This window comes from Vigna unguiculata, chromosome 5, assembly GCF_037176805.1.
Source record: "Vigna unguiculata cultivar grain cowpea cultivar isolate G323 ecotype 2 chromosome 5, ASM3717680v1, whole genome shotgun sequence".
Classification (NCBI taxonomy): Eukaryota; Viridiplantae; Streptophyta; class Magnoliopsida; order Fabales; family Fabaceae; genus Vigna; species Vigna unguiculata.
The window spans coordinates 12,049,431-12,070,342 of NC_140796.1; the positions used below are offsets into that span (position 1 = coordinate 12,049,431).

Genomic DNA, 20,912 nt, shown 5'->3' on the forward strand with positions numbered 1-20,912 from the left:
ATATATAATAAAACTAATATATTTAATTTTTATAACAATAAAAACTAACCATTCTTTCTGTTTTTTCTGGGTTCTGTAGTAATTCATCTCATTATTCTCTTTAAAATTCACCTGGTATATCTCTCTAATCTCTCACTCTAACAACTTCATTCATAACAAAAATAACACCACAACGCTCTCCTCACTTTGTTTCTTCGTCTTCCCTTCTCTCCTCCTTCACTCTCAATTTGACGCTTTCTCATCCTTCTTCCTCGTTAATGGATCCCACTAGAGCTTTTGTGAAAAGTGTCAAACGAGTTATCGTCAAGGTTTCTCTCTCTCTCTCTCTCTCTCTCTCTCTCTCTCTCTATTTAATCGCATATTTCATAGCAACAACAACAACGTTCACTCTTCATCTAATCTGTTTCGCGTGCATGGAATGAAGAAAACCTAGAAAACTGTTATTCCTCTTTTCTAGTTTGTGTCACGATGCATGCATGGAGGATGGATTGTAATGCCAGTGTTATTTTCATATTTTACAGATGAAAAGGAACGAGATCTATATTCTTTATCGCTGCTATTTTGGAAGCATACATGCTGTGTATTGTTAATTAATGGTTCTGCTGATTACCGATTAAGAGATCAATAAATGGATTTTTTTTTTCAGTTAGGAATTAGGTTAGCATTGCATTAGGAATTAGGTTAGTATTTTTGTTAATTAGTAAGTATATTATTATCATTAGCGAAACTAATTTTTGTTGGTTATTTTCTAAGGTTGGAACAGCCGTGGTTACTCGTAGTGATGGAAGATTAGCATTGGGAAGACTTGGAGCTCTCTGCGAACAGGTATAATTAATTAACACTTACCATACTGTCAAAATATAATTTGAATTTAATTTATTTGCACTTCAATTATCCTCCCATTTATTTTATGGAAATTAACATCCTATTAAAATAATAAATGCAGAATTTAATAATTTAAACATATATGACAATCTGTACTATTGTAAACATACATAAAATTAAATGGCTTAAATATATGGATGTGAAACGAGTGACTTTTTATTTTTATTTTTATGAAGTATTTTCTTTGGTTTTTAATTTCTGTAAATTTTCAAATTATTGTTTTAGAATAAATACTTTTGGTTCAACACTTGAACTAGTGGTGACACATCATATTGAAAAACAATTATTTTCAATTTTAGAGAGGTATAAATGCAAACAATTTTTCTTTTGCAATAATCAAAATAAAAAACATATATATTTTAGCTAAAAAAACATTTAAACATAAATTAAATTTGTATCACTTAAATCAAAATATCTAAGCTCCATCAATTCTTAACACTTAACTATTTTTTATTGAGTACTCGATAAAAATTTTACAACAAATTGGATAGCTCACAAATTGAAATTTTGTTTAAGTCTCTGTATTATCTCCATCAATTTTTGTCACCACATATTTACATGTGTGTTAAGTTAAAATATGTGTCAATTAATTCAGTAACTGAAAGTAGTTTAAACCTTCACAAATAGGAGTTTAGTTTTAATCCTGAATTTTATGTACAGTTTCTCTGTGTTTTTAAAATATACTTTGATATATTATTAAAATATATTAAAAAAATTCATGTGTGAAAATTATAATGTATTTTGGAGTCAAACAAAAAAAAATGAAGAGAATACAAATTCACAAAATACCATATCCAAATCCAGCAAAATATTCCATTATTTTATTCCTAAATGTTTTTCCCCTGTTTACCTACAATACCCTCCTCTCCTCCATACCTTGATATGTTGCCACCTTCTAGCATTGGGTATGTTAGTTTATTTGAATTGGAAAAATTACATGAATTAAGGAAGATGGTGAATGGATGGAGTGAAACTCCCTAAATCCTTGTTCCGTTTCTTCTACGTAAAGACTAACAAAGTTTACATATATTTGATGTTTTTCTCTGATCATATAGTTTTTGTAGTAACTGAAAGCTATGTTTCCTGCAGCTTAAAGAGCTAAATGATAAGGATTATGAGGTTATACTAGTGACTTCAGGTGCAGTTGGTCTTGGCCGACAGAGACTAAGATATCGAAGATTGGTCAACAGCAGGTTTTTGAAATTTCTCTTTTGCTGTTAGTAAATACATATTTTTCAAATTCGTGCATCGAGCTTTGCATTAATAGCTAGTTACATCAAATCTGTAAAATTTGGTAAAAAGTTAAATATTTGGTGATGTTTTTGTGTATGTAAACGCTACATGAGCATTGTATGAAAAAATGAGCGTAAAATAAAGGGTTGATTTTGTATGCAGCTTTTCGGATCTTCAAAATCCACAAGGAGATCTTGATGGGAAAGCATGTGCAGCTGTTGGGCAGAGTAGTCTCATGGCTCTCTACGATATCATGTTTAGTCAGGTTGGCACAAAATTAAATTGTGCATTCAATATTCCGGAATCTTAAATTTGTATGTTTTGCCATAATACAATAACAGGTATTTTATCAATCTAATTGATGTTGATATGTCATTTGCCTGGTGCAGCTTGATGTAACTTCGTCCCAACTTCTTGTAAACGATGGGTTCTTTAGGGATACAGCTTTCAGAAAACAATTGTCAGACACTGTGAGCGCATTATTGGATTTAAGGATTATCCCCATTTTCAACGAAAACGATGCCGTTAGTACTAGGAAGGCGTCCTACGAGGTATGCTGCTTCTCCTTACACAAATTTTCCTTCTGGAAACTTACTCTTTCTTTTTTTCCCTTAAAAAACACTAGTTTGATTTTCTTGGTGTCGTGCGTTTGATTACTTTTAAGGGCAAGAACTGTCTGCAGGATTCTTCTGGTATCTTCTGGGACAATGACAGTTTGGCAGGTCTATTGGCTCTAGAACTTAAAGCTGACCTCCTTGTTCTATTGAGTGATGTTGAGGGTCTTTATAGCGGCCCTCCATCTGACCCTAAGTCAAAGTTAATTCACACGTATGTAAAAGAAAAACATCAAAGTGAAATTACTTTCGGAGAAAAGTCAACATACGGAAGAGGGGGTATGACTGCGAAAGTCAACGCGGCTGTTTGTGCTGCTTTTGCTGGCACACCTGTGATTATTACCAGGTATGAAATATGCATTCATGGATCACCTAGGCACAAGCATAGTTGGGTAATTTTGCATTTTTTGCTGACCTCAAATTGCATTTCAACCGCCATGGAAGTGGCTTTGCTACAGACAACATCATAAGAGTGCTTCGAGGAGAAAGAATTGGTACTATCTTCCATAAAGATGCTCATTTGTGGACCAGTATAAAGGAAGTGAGTGCTCATGATATGGCAGTTGCAGCACGAAATAGTTCTAGACGACTTCAGGTGAGTGAAGTTACACGTATAAAATGTGAAGGGCAGGTTCACTTTCCTGAGTTTCTTTTGTTTTATTACATAATTGGTGCTTCTGGTTTCAGCTCCTAAATTCTGAAGAAAGAAGAAAAATATTGCTGGCAATAGCTGATGCATTAGAGACTAATGAAGGTGCGATAAGGCTTCAGAATGGAGCTGATGTTGCTGATGCAGAGGAGCTGGGATATAACAAAGCACTCATATCACGTTTAACCCTGAGACCCGAGAAGGTAAAGACTTTATACTGAAGTGAAAAGTTGAAAGAAAACTTTCGAATTTCGTGAAGTTTTCTCTTTGATAGAACATGATTATGTTTGACCTCGGATTTTGTTTTTTTCAGATCTCTAGTCTTGTAAAGTCTGTTCGCCTTCTGGCTAACATGGAAGAACCCATTGGTCAGATTTTAAAGAGAACTGAGGTCAAAGCCCCTAATAATTATTTTAATACAGTACATAAGTAACAACTTGAATTATTTAAACATTCAACAGCTATTTCCTTTTAGACGTATTAACTTTTGTAATTATCCAATACCAAATTCTAAAAAATGTTATTAACTTTTGCAATTCTGATTACTTCTCTGTGTCCAGCTTGCAGACAAACTCGTCCTGGAAAAAATATCATGTCCTTTAGGTGTTCTCCTTGTTATATTTGAATCTCGACCGGATGCCCTTGTTCAGGTTAGGAGACCCTATTCCTTCTCAATTATAATTAAAATTTATGTCTCGTGATATGAGCAAGTAGAGATTTAAAATTTATGTCTAGTGATACTGGTAAAGTAAGTCTTAAAAATTTGTTTCGTGCATTGAATGTTGATCTTTGTTGAAATGGATTAATAGATAGCTGCATTGGCAATTCGAAGTGGAAATGGTTTACTTCTTAAAGGAGGAAAGGAAGCCAAACGATCAAACGCAATCTTACACAAGGTTTGTGCAACTCATTATCATAGACCTTTCTTATCTGATTGATGTTAATAATAATTCTCCACTTTATTAGGAGATTCTTAACTTAGAACTTAAATTAACTCCACAAAAGGGCTCCTAAGGTGATGATTGACCAAGTTTAATGAGCACTATATTGGATCATTTATAGTATTTCTCCATAATTTTAGTTTATAAATGTTTATATATTCACTTCCACAATTATTGTAGGTTATTACTTCTGCTATTCCAGATACAGTGGGTGCCACACTCATTGGGCTTGTGACTTCAAGAGAAGAGATTCCAGATCTGCTCAAGGCAAGTAAAATTCCTAAACTCATTTGTCTGAAATAAATTTCAACTAATTATACTTTTCCACAGCTTGATGACACGATAGATCTAGTAATCCCCAGAGGCAGTAATAAGCTTGTTTCTCAAATCAAGGAGGCAACAAAGATTCCTGTTCTTGGTCACGCTGGTAATACATGTATTTACGTTTTTTATGTTTGATTGATGTTACAGCGTACGATTTTATCAAGTTGTTGTTTTTGGAATGCAGATGGAATATGTCATGTATACATTGACAAATCAGCAAATATCGATATGGCAAAGCAGATTATTAGGGATGCAAAGACTGATTACCCTGCGGCTTGCAATGCAATGGTAATTACTGTTTACTTCCAAATGTCTTCTCTAATTCATGTTTATCTGCCTCATATTTCCCTTTGAGTTTTATTCATTTGCCATTCATTATGCAATTTGATCTACTGACTCTGCTCATTACAATGTTCTTAGGAAACCCTTCTTGTACACGAAGATCTGTCAAGGAATGGTGGACTTGTTGAACTTGTTGCTGAACTCCAACGCCAAGGTTTGACCTTGGTTGCTGTGAATAAATTTATGATGAACAAAACATGCACATTCAAGATGGATTTTATATACGATCTTTTAAATTGCACCATAGCTTCTTTTTCAACACCCTTTTAAAATTTCGATATTATAAATTTTGCTGATTATTTGTCGTCGTTGTTATTGTTCTAGTTTATTTTTTTTCCTGAAAACTAATGAGTACTCTGTGCAATGAACATCTTTTTTTAAACTTGGTACAAATTTGGAAAACATAACTAAACCCAAGACAGAATGCCTTCTATTTTTCTTAGGTTAGAGAGAATGCATTTAAAATTGAAAGAGAAAATATGTATAATGATTAATTAAAAGGTAAACTGTTGTCATATTTATCAAAGCTGATCATTTTGTTCTGACTTCTGAGGTATGAGTTTCAAGTTTATGAAAAATTAATTTCATTCTGTTTATTTAAATATAGTTTTTTTTTTTTTCTAAAAATATTACATGGATTTGTGCTGTTAAATTGGAACACACGCACACAGGGGATAACAAGACTTGTGTGATTTAATCAATCTGCAGGCGTTGAAGTATATGGTGGACCAAGAGCCTCTACCTTGTTAAATATTGCTCAAACAAAATCTTACCATCTGGAGTATAGCTCACTAGCTTGTACAGTTGAAATTGTAGATGATGTATTTGCTGCCATCGACCACATAAATCAACATGGAAGGTAAATTCGGGTTCCCCTGCAAAATCTACATTTTGTAGATGATGTATTCTAAACAAATCTATTTCTTTCCTTCCTGTAGTGCACATACTGAATGCATTGTTGCAGAAGACTGTGAAGTTGCTGAAGCTTTCTTACGTCAGGTTGACAGGTAAATATATTTTTTTCCAGCAACCTTGTTGGTCCTTTGCTTCCAGTGCCAAATTCCAAGAAATATTAATCCGGCACTATCGTGTGGTAGTTTAATTCCAATGCACGTAGTAATTTGTCTGAACCACTAACCTCTCACTTTCTAAAATTTCAATGTGTCTGGTATATTGGATATTGCATTTGTCCAGACGTACAATTCTTCATATTTGATGATTTTTTTGAGCTCCATCTATATATTCTAAAACAATTTGGGATAAAGTCACCTTTTTATAAAACAATGGAACGTCTTCTCATTACAAAGGCAGTTTTTGTAGCTAGCTGTTTCATCTGTATCAGTAGAAATGTTAGGATATTAATGTAATCAGCATGTTATGGATATTTATACTACACTTTTGCTCTACTATGTTTCTGTGATACAAAAGAAAAAGAAACGACTAAATTATTAATACAAGCATATGTGTAGAGTTGTTAAACCATTAAAGGAACAGAATTGGTGTCATTATTACAGAGGCTGTGTAGTTGTGGCTGGTTGTTTCATTTGTATTCTTAGAAATGCTAATATTAATGTAATTAATGTAATAAGCATGTTATGGATATTTGTACTTCACTTAGTTCTCTAGGGTTTTGATCTCATCATTTGTTCTGTAGATTGATAATAGAAGTTGGAGTTTGGGAATGTTTCTTACCCTCTAGGGCTGTTCACAGGTTGGGTTGAGTAAGATTTGTGTAAACCCATTACCCAACCCACTAAAAATATATTGGATTGGATTGGGGTTAGGTTTCTACATTTTTTATGATATCTGTTGAGAATAAAGAAAATAGAAAATAGGGATTGAGATTAATCTCCCTTGTGTATAAACCACACATAGGATAATCTATTTATAATAGAGAGAGGTACAAGTAAAAAGAGTAACTGAAAATAAAAAGATTAAATAGAAGATATTGTTTGATATTGTGGTTATCAATATCTAACAATATCTTAATAATATCAAACAATATCTTAACAATATCCAACCTAAATCACTCTTGAGTGGATTGGATTAGGTTAGGTTAACTAGATCAAGATTTTGAAAAAGTCTTTTTTGTTAAAAGTTGTAATTTTCAAGTATCAACTTAATAAAAAAATAATTCAATTTTTACAAAAAAATAAATTCAAGGCTTTAAGTGGGCCAATAAATCAAGTTGTAACAAGTTAATTCAAGAGAATATAGCTTCTAAATGTGTGCAGAGAGTTTAAAGTTGTCAAAATGAATGATAGTGAATTTGTGGAAGAGTTCCTTGATCGACTTTAAAGGTGGTGACACATATAAAGCTGTTTAGAGAAGAACTGAGTAATCAATGTGTGGCGGAGAAAATCTTAGCTTGTCTTCTTGAGAGGTTTGAATCAATGATCTCCTCTCTAGAAGGGAACAAGAATTTCTCCAAAATAACAATATGACAAAAATGATGAATTCTCTACAAGCCATTGAGCACAGACGATCTTTCAATGGAGGAGAGTATGGAAGGTAACCTAGAAGCACAAACAGAGGTAAAGTTCAAAAATGGAAAAGTTGTTGGTGATAAAAAGGAGACGTTTGAGGAACAAAACAACAAGGGTAAAAGTTGGAAAAAGTTTCCACCTTGATCCTACTCCAAAAAGAAAAAGCATACTAAAAAGTTTTGTTGGTTCAAACTAGAAGTCAGGTGAGTCTGTAACCAACTTGGGTTTATAAAAACAGACAATACCAACAAGGACAAAGTGCTTAGATTGTCCTACACACCTCTAGACAGAGGAGAAACTCTTTGTTGCAAGTTGCTACTCAGGAATAAGAGCAGAGGAAATTCGTTGATAGAGAGTGGATGCACAATCCATGTGTCTCATAATACTACCATTTTAAAGAGCTAGGAAAGACATACATATCCAAATTCATTATAGGAAAATGAAAAAAACATAGTACTGAAAGGTAAAGGAGTGGTGTATGTCAAGACTCTCTCAAGTACAAATTTATTTAAGATGTTCTATTTGCACCCAAACTAAGTCAGAGTATGTAGAGTGTGGGAAAGATGATAGAGAAGAACTATTCTCTAATTTTTGGAAAAATGAAGTGTAAAATATTTTACCCATTTAAATGAAAGATAAATGTTTCTAGTTGAATGGAAGAATAAACAGGAGCAGGCCTTTGCAAACAAAGCGGGCAACTCACATCTGTGGCACAAAAGACTTGCCACTCAAATTATTCCACTGTGAAATATTTGAGCTCAGAATGTTAAGACAGATTGAAGGTCAAGAACTCTAATACAAGTCCTGACATGGAATCTATAAAAGTAGAGCATGAGCAGATGAAAAAGGAATACAAAGAAGAATAAGACCCTTAATGATTTGCCGCAAAAAAACATTGTTGTTGTGAAGCAAGAAAAAGATTATAAAATGTGTTGAATCTTGTTGAAGATCTAAAGAAGCAAAATGAAAAAATTCAATGCCAAAATCATTCACCTTGAACAAAAAATGTCAAAGGATAAGGAAAGGAAAGGTAGATGGTTAGGAGGGGCATCAGTTCAAGGAAACTCACTTTGACAATTCTAACACATTTGAGGAAGAATAGACAACGAAACAAGAGATTGAACTTCACTAGCTCACACATGTTTTTAACAAAAATGCCAACAAGATGATGATCGTGGTGATAACAATGATGATTATGATTTGGAGGTGCATTGCAGCTCTAAAAATCAATCAGCATATATAATAATGAAGGCACTTCTGAATGCCTAGTTTGAATTGGTAAGATAAGAACTTGGAGTATTGAAAAAAAATCTCAAGAAGTATTAGAATTTGAGAATGATTCTTTTTGATGGATCACTCTACCGGAAACATTTTATTTGTACGGCCATTTATCATATCAAGGGGAGCCTTGAGAAGACTCCTATGTCATAAGCAAATTAATATAAAAAACTATCAATTATCAGACTTTCCTAACAGTTTTTATCACGTCAGGATGCATGTGATCAAATAGAATTAATGCTTCGTTGTGTTTTTATGCATAACTATTGTTTGAATTATGAATTAGTCTAGTTATAGACTTGATGTTTCTGACTGAGGAATATACATTTTTGCCTGGTGCACAAACAGTGCTGCTGTATTCCACAACGCAAGTACAAGGTTTTGTGATGGAGCACGATTTGGCCTTGGTGCAGAGGTAATGAATGTACTTTCCATTAGCATACTTTAACAACAGCTTCATAGTCATTCATATTTTCTTTTGTATATTCCTGGTTTTATTGTTGATCAGGTTGGAATAAGCACAAGCCGAATTCATGCGAGAGGTCCTGTCGGGGTTGAAGGGTTGTTAACAAACAGATGGTACGGAATTCTTCAGTGCCTTATGTTTTTTCTTCCATTCTAAGTACACGTCAACTGAACAAACATTTTCAATTATTCTTGAACATTTTTTGTATGTAAACATATCTAGAAATATAGTTTTAAAACTGTACTGTTTTTGAAGATCATTTCTTCATTAATTGTATACTGAATTAAATTAAGCTAGACTAAATGATGCACTATGATGCAGGATATTGAGAGGAAACGGGCATGTGGTAAATGGTGATCGAGGGATCACCTATACGTACAAGAATCTACCAGTAAAAGCATAAATGCGCAGCTAGAGATTGGTAAGGATTATCGTCATTCACCTCATTAAACCAGCAGCAATTTTTCTGTTATATTTTTCTCGTACAGAAGTTTCTGCTGCCATCCGTGCAGTGTATATTTTGACTTCCATTTACCCCTTCCCAGATTTTTTTTCCTCATCTGGAACATGCTTAGGGGGAAATAAAATAACTGCACGAATGATTAGGCTATGTACTCGGGATTTTTTTTTTTTATTAAAGTACTACTTGAGATTGTGAAACAGCAATGCAGTGACAAATAGGATTATATATTTATGGTTTTGAACAGGATTATACATTTATTATTCTTCTAGATACTCTATCTTACATTATTAATAAACGTTGCTGTGAGTTAAGGGTTGTGCACTACAAAGTTTAGATTACAATGTGGATGAATTAAAAGACGCAACTCTGTATTTCTGAACGTGCATCAAGAAAATATCGATCCAAACTAATAAACCCTTAACATGAAGAAGGGCCAGAGAAGCTCAAAATGTGCTTATATGATAATTTGAATAGGAAAGAAGCCTGATGTTACTTAGAACGCTTTAACAGAGATGGACTTTTTTAAGTAAAACAGTTAAGAGTTGAAATGGCGTAGTGATTAGTTGATAATTGGACAAAAATGTGTGTGTGTGGCACTCAAGTTAAGGAAAAATGTAATTCCTAATACTGTGAAGTGCAATAATCTTTTCGATGGGTTGTGCAAATAAAGGGGAATCGTATGTGCAATCTCATTGATGAGATGCATGATGGGGCTCCAGACTCTAGCCTATTTAGCTGCAATTTATTGTTTGACGATTTTTGCAAGAGTAAGCAACAATTTTTGAAGATAACGTAGTTGCATTAAATTTGATGATTGTTTTCCATGGAATTTGTTCTCTTGTGACCGTTTAAAACATACTTACGATTTATAAATAGTTGGCTAGTTTCACAAGAACGTTTTCAATTGCTTTTGACCAAAGTCGTTCTCCAAAATGTTCATCATCAGACTAAACAGTATGGTACGTGGAATCTAAAAAGAGAGCCTCTTTGATACAGCTACCAAGAAAAGAGGTGTTGTAATAAACCTTGTGTGAGGTGACAATGTAAAACTTCTCCCTGCGTTGAATATTGGAAGTTTTTATTCTTTTCGGTATGTGAATCTTTTTTTAAAAGACAAAGGTGTTAAGTGAAGTTTTTCGATCAAAATTGACATGCAGAGCAGCACGTCAAAATGTAATAAAAAAACAAAAATATTCACGAGGGTCAAACAATAATTAGTACAATAAAGACTAACATCGAAGGTCGAAGCTTATTATTGTAGCATGGAACTGCAGAATAGAATGAAAAATACTCTGGCTGTGTTTAATTCCTTTCATACTTGTTTATTTTTATTTTTATTTTTTTCTGAGACAATTATAGACTTCTCAACAATCAATTCTCATCCTAAATTCTAGGGGAATCCTAGTGGAGTTGTGTAGTTTGCATACAATCATAGGTATAATCTCAATGCTTCCATTGTACTCCAAGATGAAATTCTATCATAACTCTATGAAATTTTGCAATGTTTCCACAATAACTATTTTGAAAACCTAAGGAAGTAGAAATAGTGTTAGGAGATTTTTTTTCTCATTCATTTTCATCTACATAACAGTCAATTTCTCATCCCAAATCTATTTCATCTTTTGAAAATTGCTTTCCAAACAAGTGTTTTAAGAAAACAGATAGTTGAGAAATATTTGCACACTACCATCCCACCGCTACTTAAGCAACCTTTATGATCTGAAAACTATATACTTCATGAAAAGAAAAATCAAACACACCCTTAAAATGTACTCTCACAGTTTATCTAAAAAGGTGTTTTCAATGGTAAACATTATTTTACAAGTGGTATACGTAATTGTTGCTAATCCAAATTGTAAATATTTTACTTTCGGTTCATAGAGAAAGTCTTTTCTGGTTATAATTTTATCTTTAGAGTCTGGATAAATTATTTAAGTGAAACTTGTTTTGAAAGGGCCAAACTGATTTCATTCTAACAGTTTATTGTTCTTGCTAAGGGATACAGACTGACAGAGTGCTTGAACAAAAATGAAATGCACTAATTTGCTATTGAGCAGCAATTGTTTTCTTTTTGTTCTGCTTCCAATAAAGGAATAATTTCAATAAAAGTAAAAAGTATATGAAAGGTCTCAGAAAATTAAAGAATGACTCAAATTTTTTTCTGTTCGTATGTGAAGAATCACATACAACCCCAAGGAAAAGGGGTGATTGACTTTGGACAATACAAACATTAAAACATTCCCACAATTTCTATTAGCAACAGGAATTTCAGTGTAAAATAACATCCTGAGATTCATCAGAAATAATCTGCATTTCATATCTCTCCATCCCATAATTCTTCGAGACTTTTGTAAGGACTACGAGTTTCATGAACTGCAGTGTCACCACGAAGTAACCTTTGCTGCATCAGATAACAAATAAATGAATAGATTGAAAAAAAAAATACAACTATGTATTCTGCATAAAATTGAATTCTTAGTATATTTCAAAGTCATTCTAACCTGGTGAATCAGTGATAATTTTAAGAAGAACTCAGGAGGAATACACCAATCAAACAAACTAAGGTTTTCCTTGATCCTAGATTCATTTACACTTTTTGGAAGAACACTGTGGCCACTTTGGATTCCCCAACGCAACGACACTTGTGCTGGAGACTTGTTAAGCTTTTCAGCAATTTCAATCAACAGTGGTTCCTTCAAGACTTCCCCTTTTATCCATGACCCAGGAGAGCCCAAAGGAGAATATGCCTGAAGGAAGAAGTTGTTGGTTCTTAATTGTTATCAAAACAAATGCAACAGAACCTCAATTACAGGATCAGAAAGACATCATTAAGATTGGTCAGAGTAATACTGTGAGATGAACACCAGTGGACATGCATAAATTGTGAAGAGCATGTTGCTGCCACACAGGGTGACATTCAACTTGGTTAACTGCTGGTGGAATCTTGGCATATCGAAGCATGTCTTGCAGCTTCTTAGTTGAAAAGTTGCTCACCCCAATTGCACGTGCCTGACCCGATGCAAACAAACCTTCCATAGCATTCCATGTATCTGGAAGACACAATGGAGCCATGATCTCAGGGTCCCAACCTCTTGAACCTGGCTTTGTCCTAAAAGGCCAATGCATCTTTGACAAAATAATTTATCATCAAATTTCATTCAACCAACCTCCTCCAATTTCAGTATCATTCATTGCCTAGACAGCTTTAGAATCAAGAACCATACAAGGTATAAATCAATGTAGTCAAGTTGCAGGTCCTCAAGAGTCCTAGCCAGTGCCTTTGAAACATCTTCAGGAGCACAGTCACTGGTCCTGCATGGTTAAAATTCAAGACAACCAGAGGAAATTCATTACTCCTAACAGAAATATACGACACCGAATGAAGTTTTAGGTTTATCTTCCTTTCTAGCATTCTAAACATTTCTTTATAATCAAAAGGTAAATGAAATATGTGTTAAATATTAAGTTGTTCCAATTCCAAGTTCATTAAGATATTGTATGTCCGCTATGGAGCCTAAAATTCCTAAATATACGACACCAAATGAAGTTTTAGGTTTATCTTCCTTTCTAGCATTCTAAATTTGTCTTTATAAACAAACAGTAAATGAAATATGTATTAACTATTAAGTTTTTCCTATCCCTAATTCAATGAGATAGCATCATTAAGGTCAATTACAGATATAATCCGCTTTGGAACTAGGAATTCCTTTACAATTTTGTCCTTACTTGAAAATATAAAAAGGGGAAGCTGTATTTACTCCTAAGCGACAAGAGACTATTGGATACCCGAACGCTCTCAAGTAACATATTCCAATCATAGATTCTCATAACATTAGTGAGGTATTACTCTGAAATTAGAATGATGCTCGTTATTTGACTAAAAACAATAATGCATGAAAACTAAAGTTGCCAAAAGCATGATCAGAAAAAAAAAAGTGTGGTCAATTTATCTGAGGTTAAGAATTCGTCCAGATTTTTACCATAACTTTGATGTGATGAACATCTCACTACGCTTTACAACCCCAGTAGAAAATAGTGTTTTCAGAGCCTCTCCTACCTGCATCAAATGCAAACTTCGTGGCATCAAGAAAAAACCAGAACAAACAAAACCAATTATCCTCACCCTCAACCTCCTCAAAAAATAATATTAACAGACAAAAAACTGATAGGGATTCTGAACTTGTTGAATTCTGGATTAATAAACAAATTTACCTCTTTCTCGTTATCATACACCCTAGCACAATCTATATGCCTGTAGCCGGCCTGCACCCAACAATTTACAACATTTTAAACCAAAGCAGAAATTTGCAGATGAAGCTGCTTCTCTTGTTACCAACTCTGTCTCAATTAAACCAAGAAACTAAGACATTGAATAGAAAGAAACCACCTTGACGGCAGCAATAACAGCTTCACCAACAACACCTGGAGCAGCTTTCCATGTTCCAAGACCAACTGAAGGAATCTTTGCTCCAGTGTTCAGATCAAAATATTGAGGCCCTTCCATGGTTTCCATGAATCTCCTGCATAAGAATCAAAAGGATTAAGGATTAAACTTTGATATAAAATAATTAATAAAGTAACAAGCATAAATAGATTTGAAACCCAAAGGCAGCAATCTATACCCTTTGGAGTCAAATTGCAAATTGCGTACAATTTTTATCTTCAGTTTTTTGTGTCTTAATTATATACCCCTATTGTTCCGGGAAGAGTAATTTCTTATTGAAAAAGCAAACTTTTGTATTGTTCCGGGAAGAGTAATTTCGCATTGAAAAAGCAAACTTTTGTGTACGGATTGATATTTGTCATGAGGGCAAAAGTTTAGGCAGAAAAATTGGATCAGTGGATGATGATTGTTAACAAGAAATTCGGGGCAACCAATGAAAAGAATGGAAAAGTGAAATTTGGCTTTACCCTAGTCGCTGATTAGCAACAGAGATTCAGGTGATTATGCATGATAAAGCAAGATAACTACAATCCAACAAAAAATAACAGCAATACCTTCAATATGCAACTCTTTCACAGTTTCTCCTAGGTACTCGGTTGCATTTTATATTTAGCTTTTAGAGTTAGATTACACTTTTAATCGTTTTATTTATGATTTGTAGTTCTTGTCCCTTTTGTTTTATTTTTTCGATTTTATTCCTCGCATTTTATAAAATTTATAATTTTGTATTAGTTCTCAATTTTGCATGTATTTTGTTCTTTGTTTAATAGATGTAGCATATTTATTCAAAATATCATAACAAATAATTGATATGAAGCCAAAAATTGTTTTCGTTTAAAAAAAAAAACTAGAAAACCAAAATTACGGATAAAAGTTGAAAAGGAAGTCAAATTATCATTTAGCTTATGCAAAATAAGGAAATGTTCTTATAACAAGGACAATTTGTTAAAGAATTAAAAATAAAAATATTCGAAATTATTAGTTCGGGTATTTTTTTTTTTGTAAGAAAAAAAATAATAATATAAGAAGTGTGAATGGACATATTTTAAAAAGTTCATTTTAATTAATATTTTAATCAATCACTTTAAAGACTAAATACTTACTTTTTATATAATAAAAATACAAAATAAATCATTTTAAACGTGAAATCAAATTTCTTATTTATAATAACCCATTTAAATTATGTGATAAAATTATTTTAATTATGAACACTTTTTAAGGAATGTATATATTAAAATTCAATTTCCAAGTAAAGGTAAAATATGGTGAATTAGAAAAGATGCACAGATAAGAGATCAATCAAGTATATACAGATAGTCAGAGTTATAATGCATGAAATTTGAGGAAAACGGTAAATATTCATTTGAGATAGTGGACTAAGTGTGTAATAATTTTCTTTTTATCATCTGGTATATTAATAATTAATAATGTTACATATTTAATATTTATCCATAGAATAATTACATAAATAAATTATTTAAGTGGTGACTTATTTGTTAATGAAACTATTTAAGGAAAAAATATCCATAATTAATAGATTAAAATTTAAAAAATTGAACTAGTTAAATTCTATTTAAGTCCACTGTTTCATTTTTCTTGTTTGTCAAATTTAAAACTGATTATCATCTTCCATAAAAATGATCAAGAATACTTTAGAAAATGTAATTTTCTCTTTTCTATATATAAAATGAAGCAAATTAAATAAATGTAAACTTTTTAGTCAGCATTTTTACTTCCATATAAATTTAACAAAAATTGGAGAAATGAAATTTATATAAATATTACACGGATTCTAAATAAATTGTAACTTCTAAGACTGATTCAACATTTGTAATGCCAAATTAAGTTATGATAACATTAATATCAGTTTTATATAAAATCATTTGACTTATAAATTATAATATATTCATATATTTTAATAAGAACTTCCTAAAATATTTTATCATAATAAATTTTACTTCTAAATATATTTATTGTTTCATAAAAACAGCATTCCATTCAAATCGAACTGGTCGCAAATCTTCAAAATGAAATAAGTAATTTCTGTTTGTGATCACGTTTCGAGCATTACACCGCATATATTGCTAAAATTGATCAAACTCCCTTATACCCACACAACACAAGGGTAAACAGAGCAATTACGAGCATGAATATAGATGATTATGAAGCAAAACCCTGATGGACTGAATATCCATCTGCCTAATCTATAAACAGCAGTGAATATTTTGAACTTACATCACAACAATGAAAGGTAAAAGAATGCATGGGAGAACCACCCAATGAATATTGAATGACGGGCATGATGGTAAAGGACACCTAAACAATCTTTTAAGCATTCAAGTTTTTTAAATTTATTAGTCTACACCAGTAACTTTCATCACGATACAGGACAAAACATATGATTGTATACCAAAAAACAACGGCCTCTGTCAACATTTCATGATCTTTAAGTCTAACCATTCTTTCAATGAACGAAGTTCTTCAGGTTCTTCAACCACATTAAATATTCCTTCCTGTCTTTTGCAAACATGTATTCCTGCAAGAAGTTGGTTGTGCTGGGCTTGATCCCTCTGATCTCGAGATACTTGTGAAAAGCCTTTTGCAGATTTTCATCCAAATCACTAAAAAGGAATGGAGAAGAAATGGTCAGAAAGTATGGCAGAGAGATTATATGAAACTAAAATGGATAATGATACTATATTCTTACAGGAACTCAGGCCCCTCGTATGCCAACTGGTCCTCGGATTCCTCTGACTGCTTTATTGACAAACTATCAATGGAAATCTCATCGGGAAAAGCAGTGATGCCAAATTCCAGAGACACTCCATTTCCTTTGAAAACACTCACAACTAAAGGAATGCTAGATTCACTCTCATTCTTCTCATCATTTTCGTTTTCGTCATCCTCATTTTCTTCAGGTCCAACATTAGGGATGTCAACTTGAACTCTGATAGTTTCATCCCCAAATTGTCTTTTTAGTTGTATGGTTCTTTCCCCGGGATTGTCCTCAATCTCAAAAGGAAAATCATCTGGGATATCAACCTGGAAAAGTTATACAAAAAAGACAATGAAATCAACCCATGACCCAATCCGATATACTAGAATACCAGTGGAAACTCTATAGGACAAAACAAATTAATGGCATTCCCGCAACAAACTATCCCTGACCATAGTTCGGGCAAGGCTCGACAAGGAAAATGGTTGATAAACTACACAGTACGTTTCAGGCAAATCAGGAAATGTCTTAGAAATTTCAGGTAACTTTAACCTTGAATATTAGATTGACTTTAAAGCCAGCATTCTGCACATTTTCATACGCCAAATATACTTCAACAATTTAACAATAGTGTGATATTTCACAAACCTATGCAAACACATTTCCAATGGGAAAAATACTTACAAACTTCATTTCAGTTTCACCACCACAAACAAAAACTGCATTCAATATTGCAATATACTAACAACATACACTTTACAGAACTCCTCAGAGTATATTTACCAAACTAATAAGCTAATATTGACTCACACCACTGATACCTCACTAATCATAGCATATATATGCCCTCAGAATAAAATTTAAGTGATAAAACTAAGCAACATCGACAGATAAATAATCAAATGTAATCACATATATGAAATAAAAAAGAGAAAGGAAAAATAGTTAAAGTACAAAACCCCATATGAAAACCAACTGATCTCTAATCTAGTTCTCACAAGATTCCTCCTAAAAATTTGCCTGAGCACTATAAATTTATTAGACCAAACGTTTTTCAATCCAGGCATGTCATACAGCCGACTTTGCCAAAACACTAAGACACTCAAATCCAACCATGGTTAGCAACTTAACTAAGATTAGAATAAATTCATTGACTTAAACATTAATAAAGAATCAGACAGAGAATCCCAGTTAAACTACAACACTACAATAAAAAGCATGTATGAGTTATAGATATGAAGAAAAATAAGATTAGAATTATAAAGTTATAAAATAGATAACAAAATAAAATAATTTCCAACCACACGTATAGCAAAAAAAAAAAAATGCTTCAAATCAAACATTAAAAACAGTAGCAATTATTATGTCCCAAACCATTTCCCTAAAAATGATACCCTCATAAACTGACTGAGTTAAGCAAATAAAACCAAGTCGCATATTATAAAACTCAAAAGAAACACAGGGTTCACAAACCACCACCACAACGTTGTTACCAATTCATAAAAAAAAACAGTTTAAAATTACATATGCCCCATTTGAACACAGGTCTAATCCAATCCATTCGCATAAACCATCAATAATCATCTACCTTCACTCAACATGGAATCCCTCAAGCGAATAACCAACTTAGGATAAACTTTTCCATAAAATGCTACACTTCTAAAAGAAGAAAATAAGAAAAATAAAATAAAATATACTTCTCTGATTTCTCAATTTAGTTTCTTAAAAATCCAAATTTTAACTTACGCATATATTTGTTATTTTTTTCTTCTTACATTCTTACCCCATTCAACGTCGTTTCCATATACTATAACTGAAGTCACATGAAAAACAGAAAGGAATAAAATTCACCAGCACAACTATAGTCTATTCAATATTCTTACAGACCCAGGAAAAGAAATTCATGGGGAATGCGCAAAAAAAGATAAACTTAGAAAAAGGAACAAAGTATCCTTCAAAACCAGTAACAACAGTGAAAAATAATAAATTACCTGGTGCTGAGCATGAACGTCTTCGACGGCGCATTGGATCTCAGATTGAAGCACTTGAGCGAGTTGTTTATCTGCACTAGTCTGCGTTGCGAAGGCGTTAGCGAAACCTAGAGAGGGTACAGTAATCGCTGCCTCTATATGGAGAGCAGAGAGAACATTCTGGGATATTCTAGAAGATGACGATGCCGTGGCTCGGCGACCAAGCTGAGGCAACACGGAGGAGGAGGCGCGGCGGAGCATTGCGTACATCGCCATTTCCGTGTGGACAGATAGAGTCGAGAGAGAAAGGGTTTTAGTGTTAGGGTTTTGGGTATAACAGTGAATTTTGGGTTTACCTTATTTATACAAGTGTGAATAATAAAAATGTATTTCTCCCTCTAAATTTAGTAGGGTAAAATATTTTTTTTGTAAAATTTTCAAATTAGTGAATATGTCTCCTAGAATTTTATTTACTTTTGTAAAATTTAAACACGGATGTTAAGTTTCACTAAAATTTAGATATGTTTATATATATATATATATATATATATATATATATATATATATATATATATATATATATATATATTTAAATATCAATATATTTTAGATTTCCTTTAACAAGAAGAACAAGGACAAAAGATATACTGTGAACTATTTAAAAAAAAATAGTAGTCTCATTTTTTAAATATTTATGGGATTAGGTTGGTTGAATAATTCATTCTTAAACATCTTTAAAATGTATGTTTATCCATACATATATAGGTATATATAAATTAAACATCTTTAAAATGTATGTTTATACATTAGGTATATACAAGGAGGACTTATTTTGTTGGTGTATATATATTTTAACAATAGAGATTTAATTATATTTTTAAATTATATGAATCTAGTTAAATCCTTAAAATAATAAATAATAAGGATTTGATTATTCTCAAAATCATAAAATTCCAATGATTTAAAGTGTTCTTATTATATGTCCTATTCAGCAATAGAATCATTCCATTATACTCTAGTATTTAGGAAAAAAAAATCCTAAACTCTTAACATGAGATAGAAAGAAAAAAAATGTCTAGCAAATTGTAGAAGCATAAGTATAATTTATTATTATTATTATTATTATTATTATTATTATTATTATGATTATAATAATAATAATAATAATAATAATAATAATAATGTTAATGTTAATATTAATAAAAATAATAACAATTACATTTTTATTTTTAACTTTTAAAACGACGTTAATTTAAATTTAATTATTTTACAAATTAAAATAATTATTTTATCTTTTTAATAACTATTTCTTAATTTCAAACATTTATTTATAATAAAAAATTTATAAAAGTTATTTATTTTTATAATTGCTTGTAATCAAAAATATTTTATAACAATATGTTTTTTGTTAGAAAATATTTTTTGACACATGTGTACCATATGTCATTAGTTTAAAAACTAATATGAAAAAATAATTAGAAAACATTTTTCTTTTATATGATAAAAAAATACATCAATCTTTATTAAATCTTTATTAGGCTTTACATGTGTTATTTTTCATTTAGATATAAAAAAAAAGTAAAAATGTAAAGAAATTTAGAAATTCTTTATGTTTTCCTTTATTAGGCTTTACATGTATTATTTTTTATTTAGATATATAAAAAAAAGTAAAAATACAAAGAAATTTAGTAATTCTTTATGTTTTCCTTTAAAGGTGAATCTTAATAAGAATGAGGTTACCTCAATTCAAACATTATAAGAAAATCTTATTAGTAATTAGGAATAAAAAATAATTAGTCACTATATTAATCAATTTAAATATTAATTTATAAACCAAAAATTATTAGTAACTAAAATAGTTTCTAGATTGATCTCTAAATTGATCACTACAATGAATTAATATCTAAATTCATCACTAACATATCAAGATTTTAGCTACTAAAAACCTTTGTCTCTAAATTTGTATATAAATTGGTTACTAACTAATAGGGAAAACTTACTAGTTTTTTTGGTAATGAAAACCTTGGTAGTTAATATTAGTCACTAATTAAGGGACTAATTCACTATAATGACCAATTTAGAAACTATTTTAGTTATCAAT

General features: G+C 31.7%; 3 protein-coding genes across 6 annotated transcripts; 1 reads left to right on the forward strand and 2 right to left on the reverse strand.

Moving 5' to 3' along the window:
• The first annotated feature begins 127 nt into the window (after window positions 1-127).
• LOC114184094 (delta-1-pyrroline-5-carboxylate synthase-like) lies at window positions 128-9,992 on the forward strand. 2 transcript variants are annotated; one of them, XM_028071332.2, is made up of 20 exons: window positions 128-308; window positions 754-825; window positions 1,975-2,078; window positions 2,281-2,383; window positions 2,508-2,669; window positions 2,783-3,078; window positions 3,177-3,327; window positions 3,420-3,584; window positions 3,695-3,772; window positions 3,942-4,031; window positions 4,191-4,277; window positions 4,503-4,589; window positions 4,653-4,749; window positions 4,831-4,934; window positions 5,067-5,142; window positions 5,697-5,847; window positions 5,927-5,995; window positions 9,101-9,167; window positions 9,261-9,331; window positions 9,540-9,992. In XM_028071332.2, exons 1-20 carry the CDS (start codon window positions 258-260, stop codon window positions 9,619-9,621), a joined length of 2,163 nt encoding a protein of 720 aa, XP_027927133.2. In that variant the 5' UTR covers window positions 128-257; the 3' UTR covers window positions 9,622-9,992. The 2 variants fall into 2 exon arrangements, with proteins under 2 accessions (XP_027927133.2, XP_085529384.1); XM_085673258.1 differs by having other exon boundaries at window positions 2,801-3,078.
• Window positions 9,993-11,818: 1,826 nt separating this feature from the next.
• On the reverse strand, window positions 11,819-14,802 carry LOC114183291 (NADPH-dependent aldo-keto reductase, chloroplastic-like). 3 transcript variants are annotated; one of them, XM_028070260.2, is made up of 8 exons: window positions 14,680-14,802; window positions 14,069-14,201; window positions 13,894-13,944; window positions 13,662-13,738; window positions 12,906-12,993; window positions 12,532-12,807; window positions 12,183-12,428; window positions 11,819-12,082 (listed from the first exon to the last, which is right to left on the reverse strand). In XM_028070260.2, exons 2-8 carry the CDS (start codon window positions 14,192-14,194, stop codon window positions 11,996-11,998), a joined length of 951 nt encoding a protein of 316 aa, XP_027926061.1. In that variant the 5' UTR covers window positions 14,195-14,201; window positions 14,680-14,802; the 3' UTR covers window positions 11,819-11,995. The 3 variants fall into 3 exon arrangements, with proteins under 3 accessions (XP_027926061.1, XP_027926062.1, XP_027926060.1); XM_028070261.2 differs by lacking the exon at window positions 14,680-14,802 and adding an exon at window positions 14,593-14,610; XM_028070259.2 differs by lacking the exon at window positions 14,680-14,802 and adding an exon at window positions 14,304-14,575.
• Window positions 14,803-16,285: 1,483 nt separating this feature from the next.
• Window positions 16,286-19,154, reverse strand: LOC114183510 (Mitochondrial glycoprotein family protein). Its single transcript, XM_028070551.2, has 3 exons — window positions 18,833-19,154; window positions 16,833-17,167; window positions 16,286-16,746 (listed from the first exon to the last, which is right to left on the reverse strand). The coding sequence occupies exons 1-3, from the start codon at window positions 19,085-19,087 to the stop codon at window positions 16,590-16,592; spliced, it is 747 nt and encodes a 248-aa protein (XP_027926352.1). The 5' UTR covers window positions 19,088-19,154; the 3' UTR covers window positions 16,286-16,589.
• Between the last annotated feature and the right edge of the window lie 1,758 nt (window positions 19,155-20,912).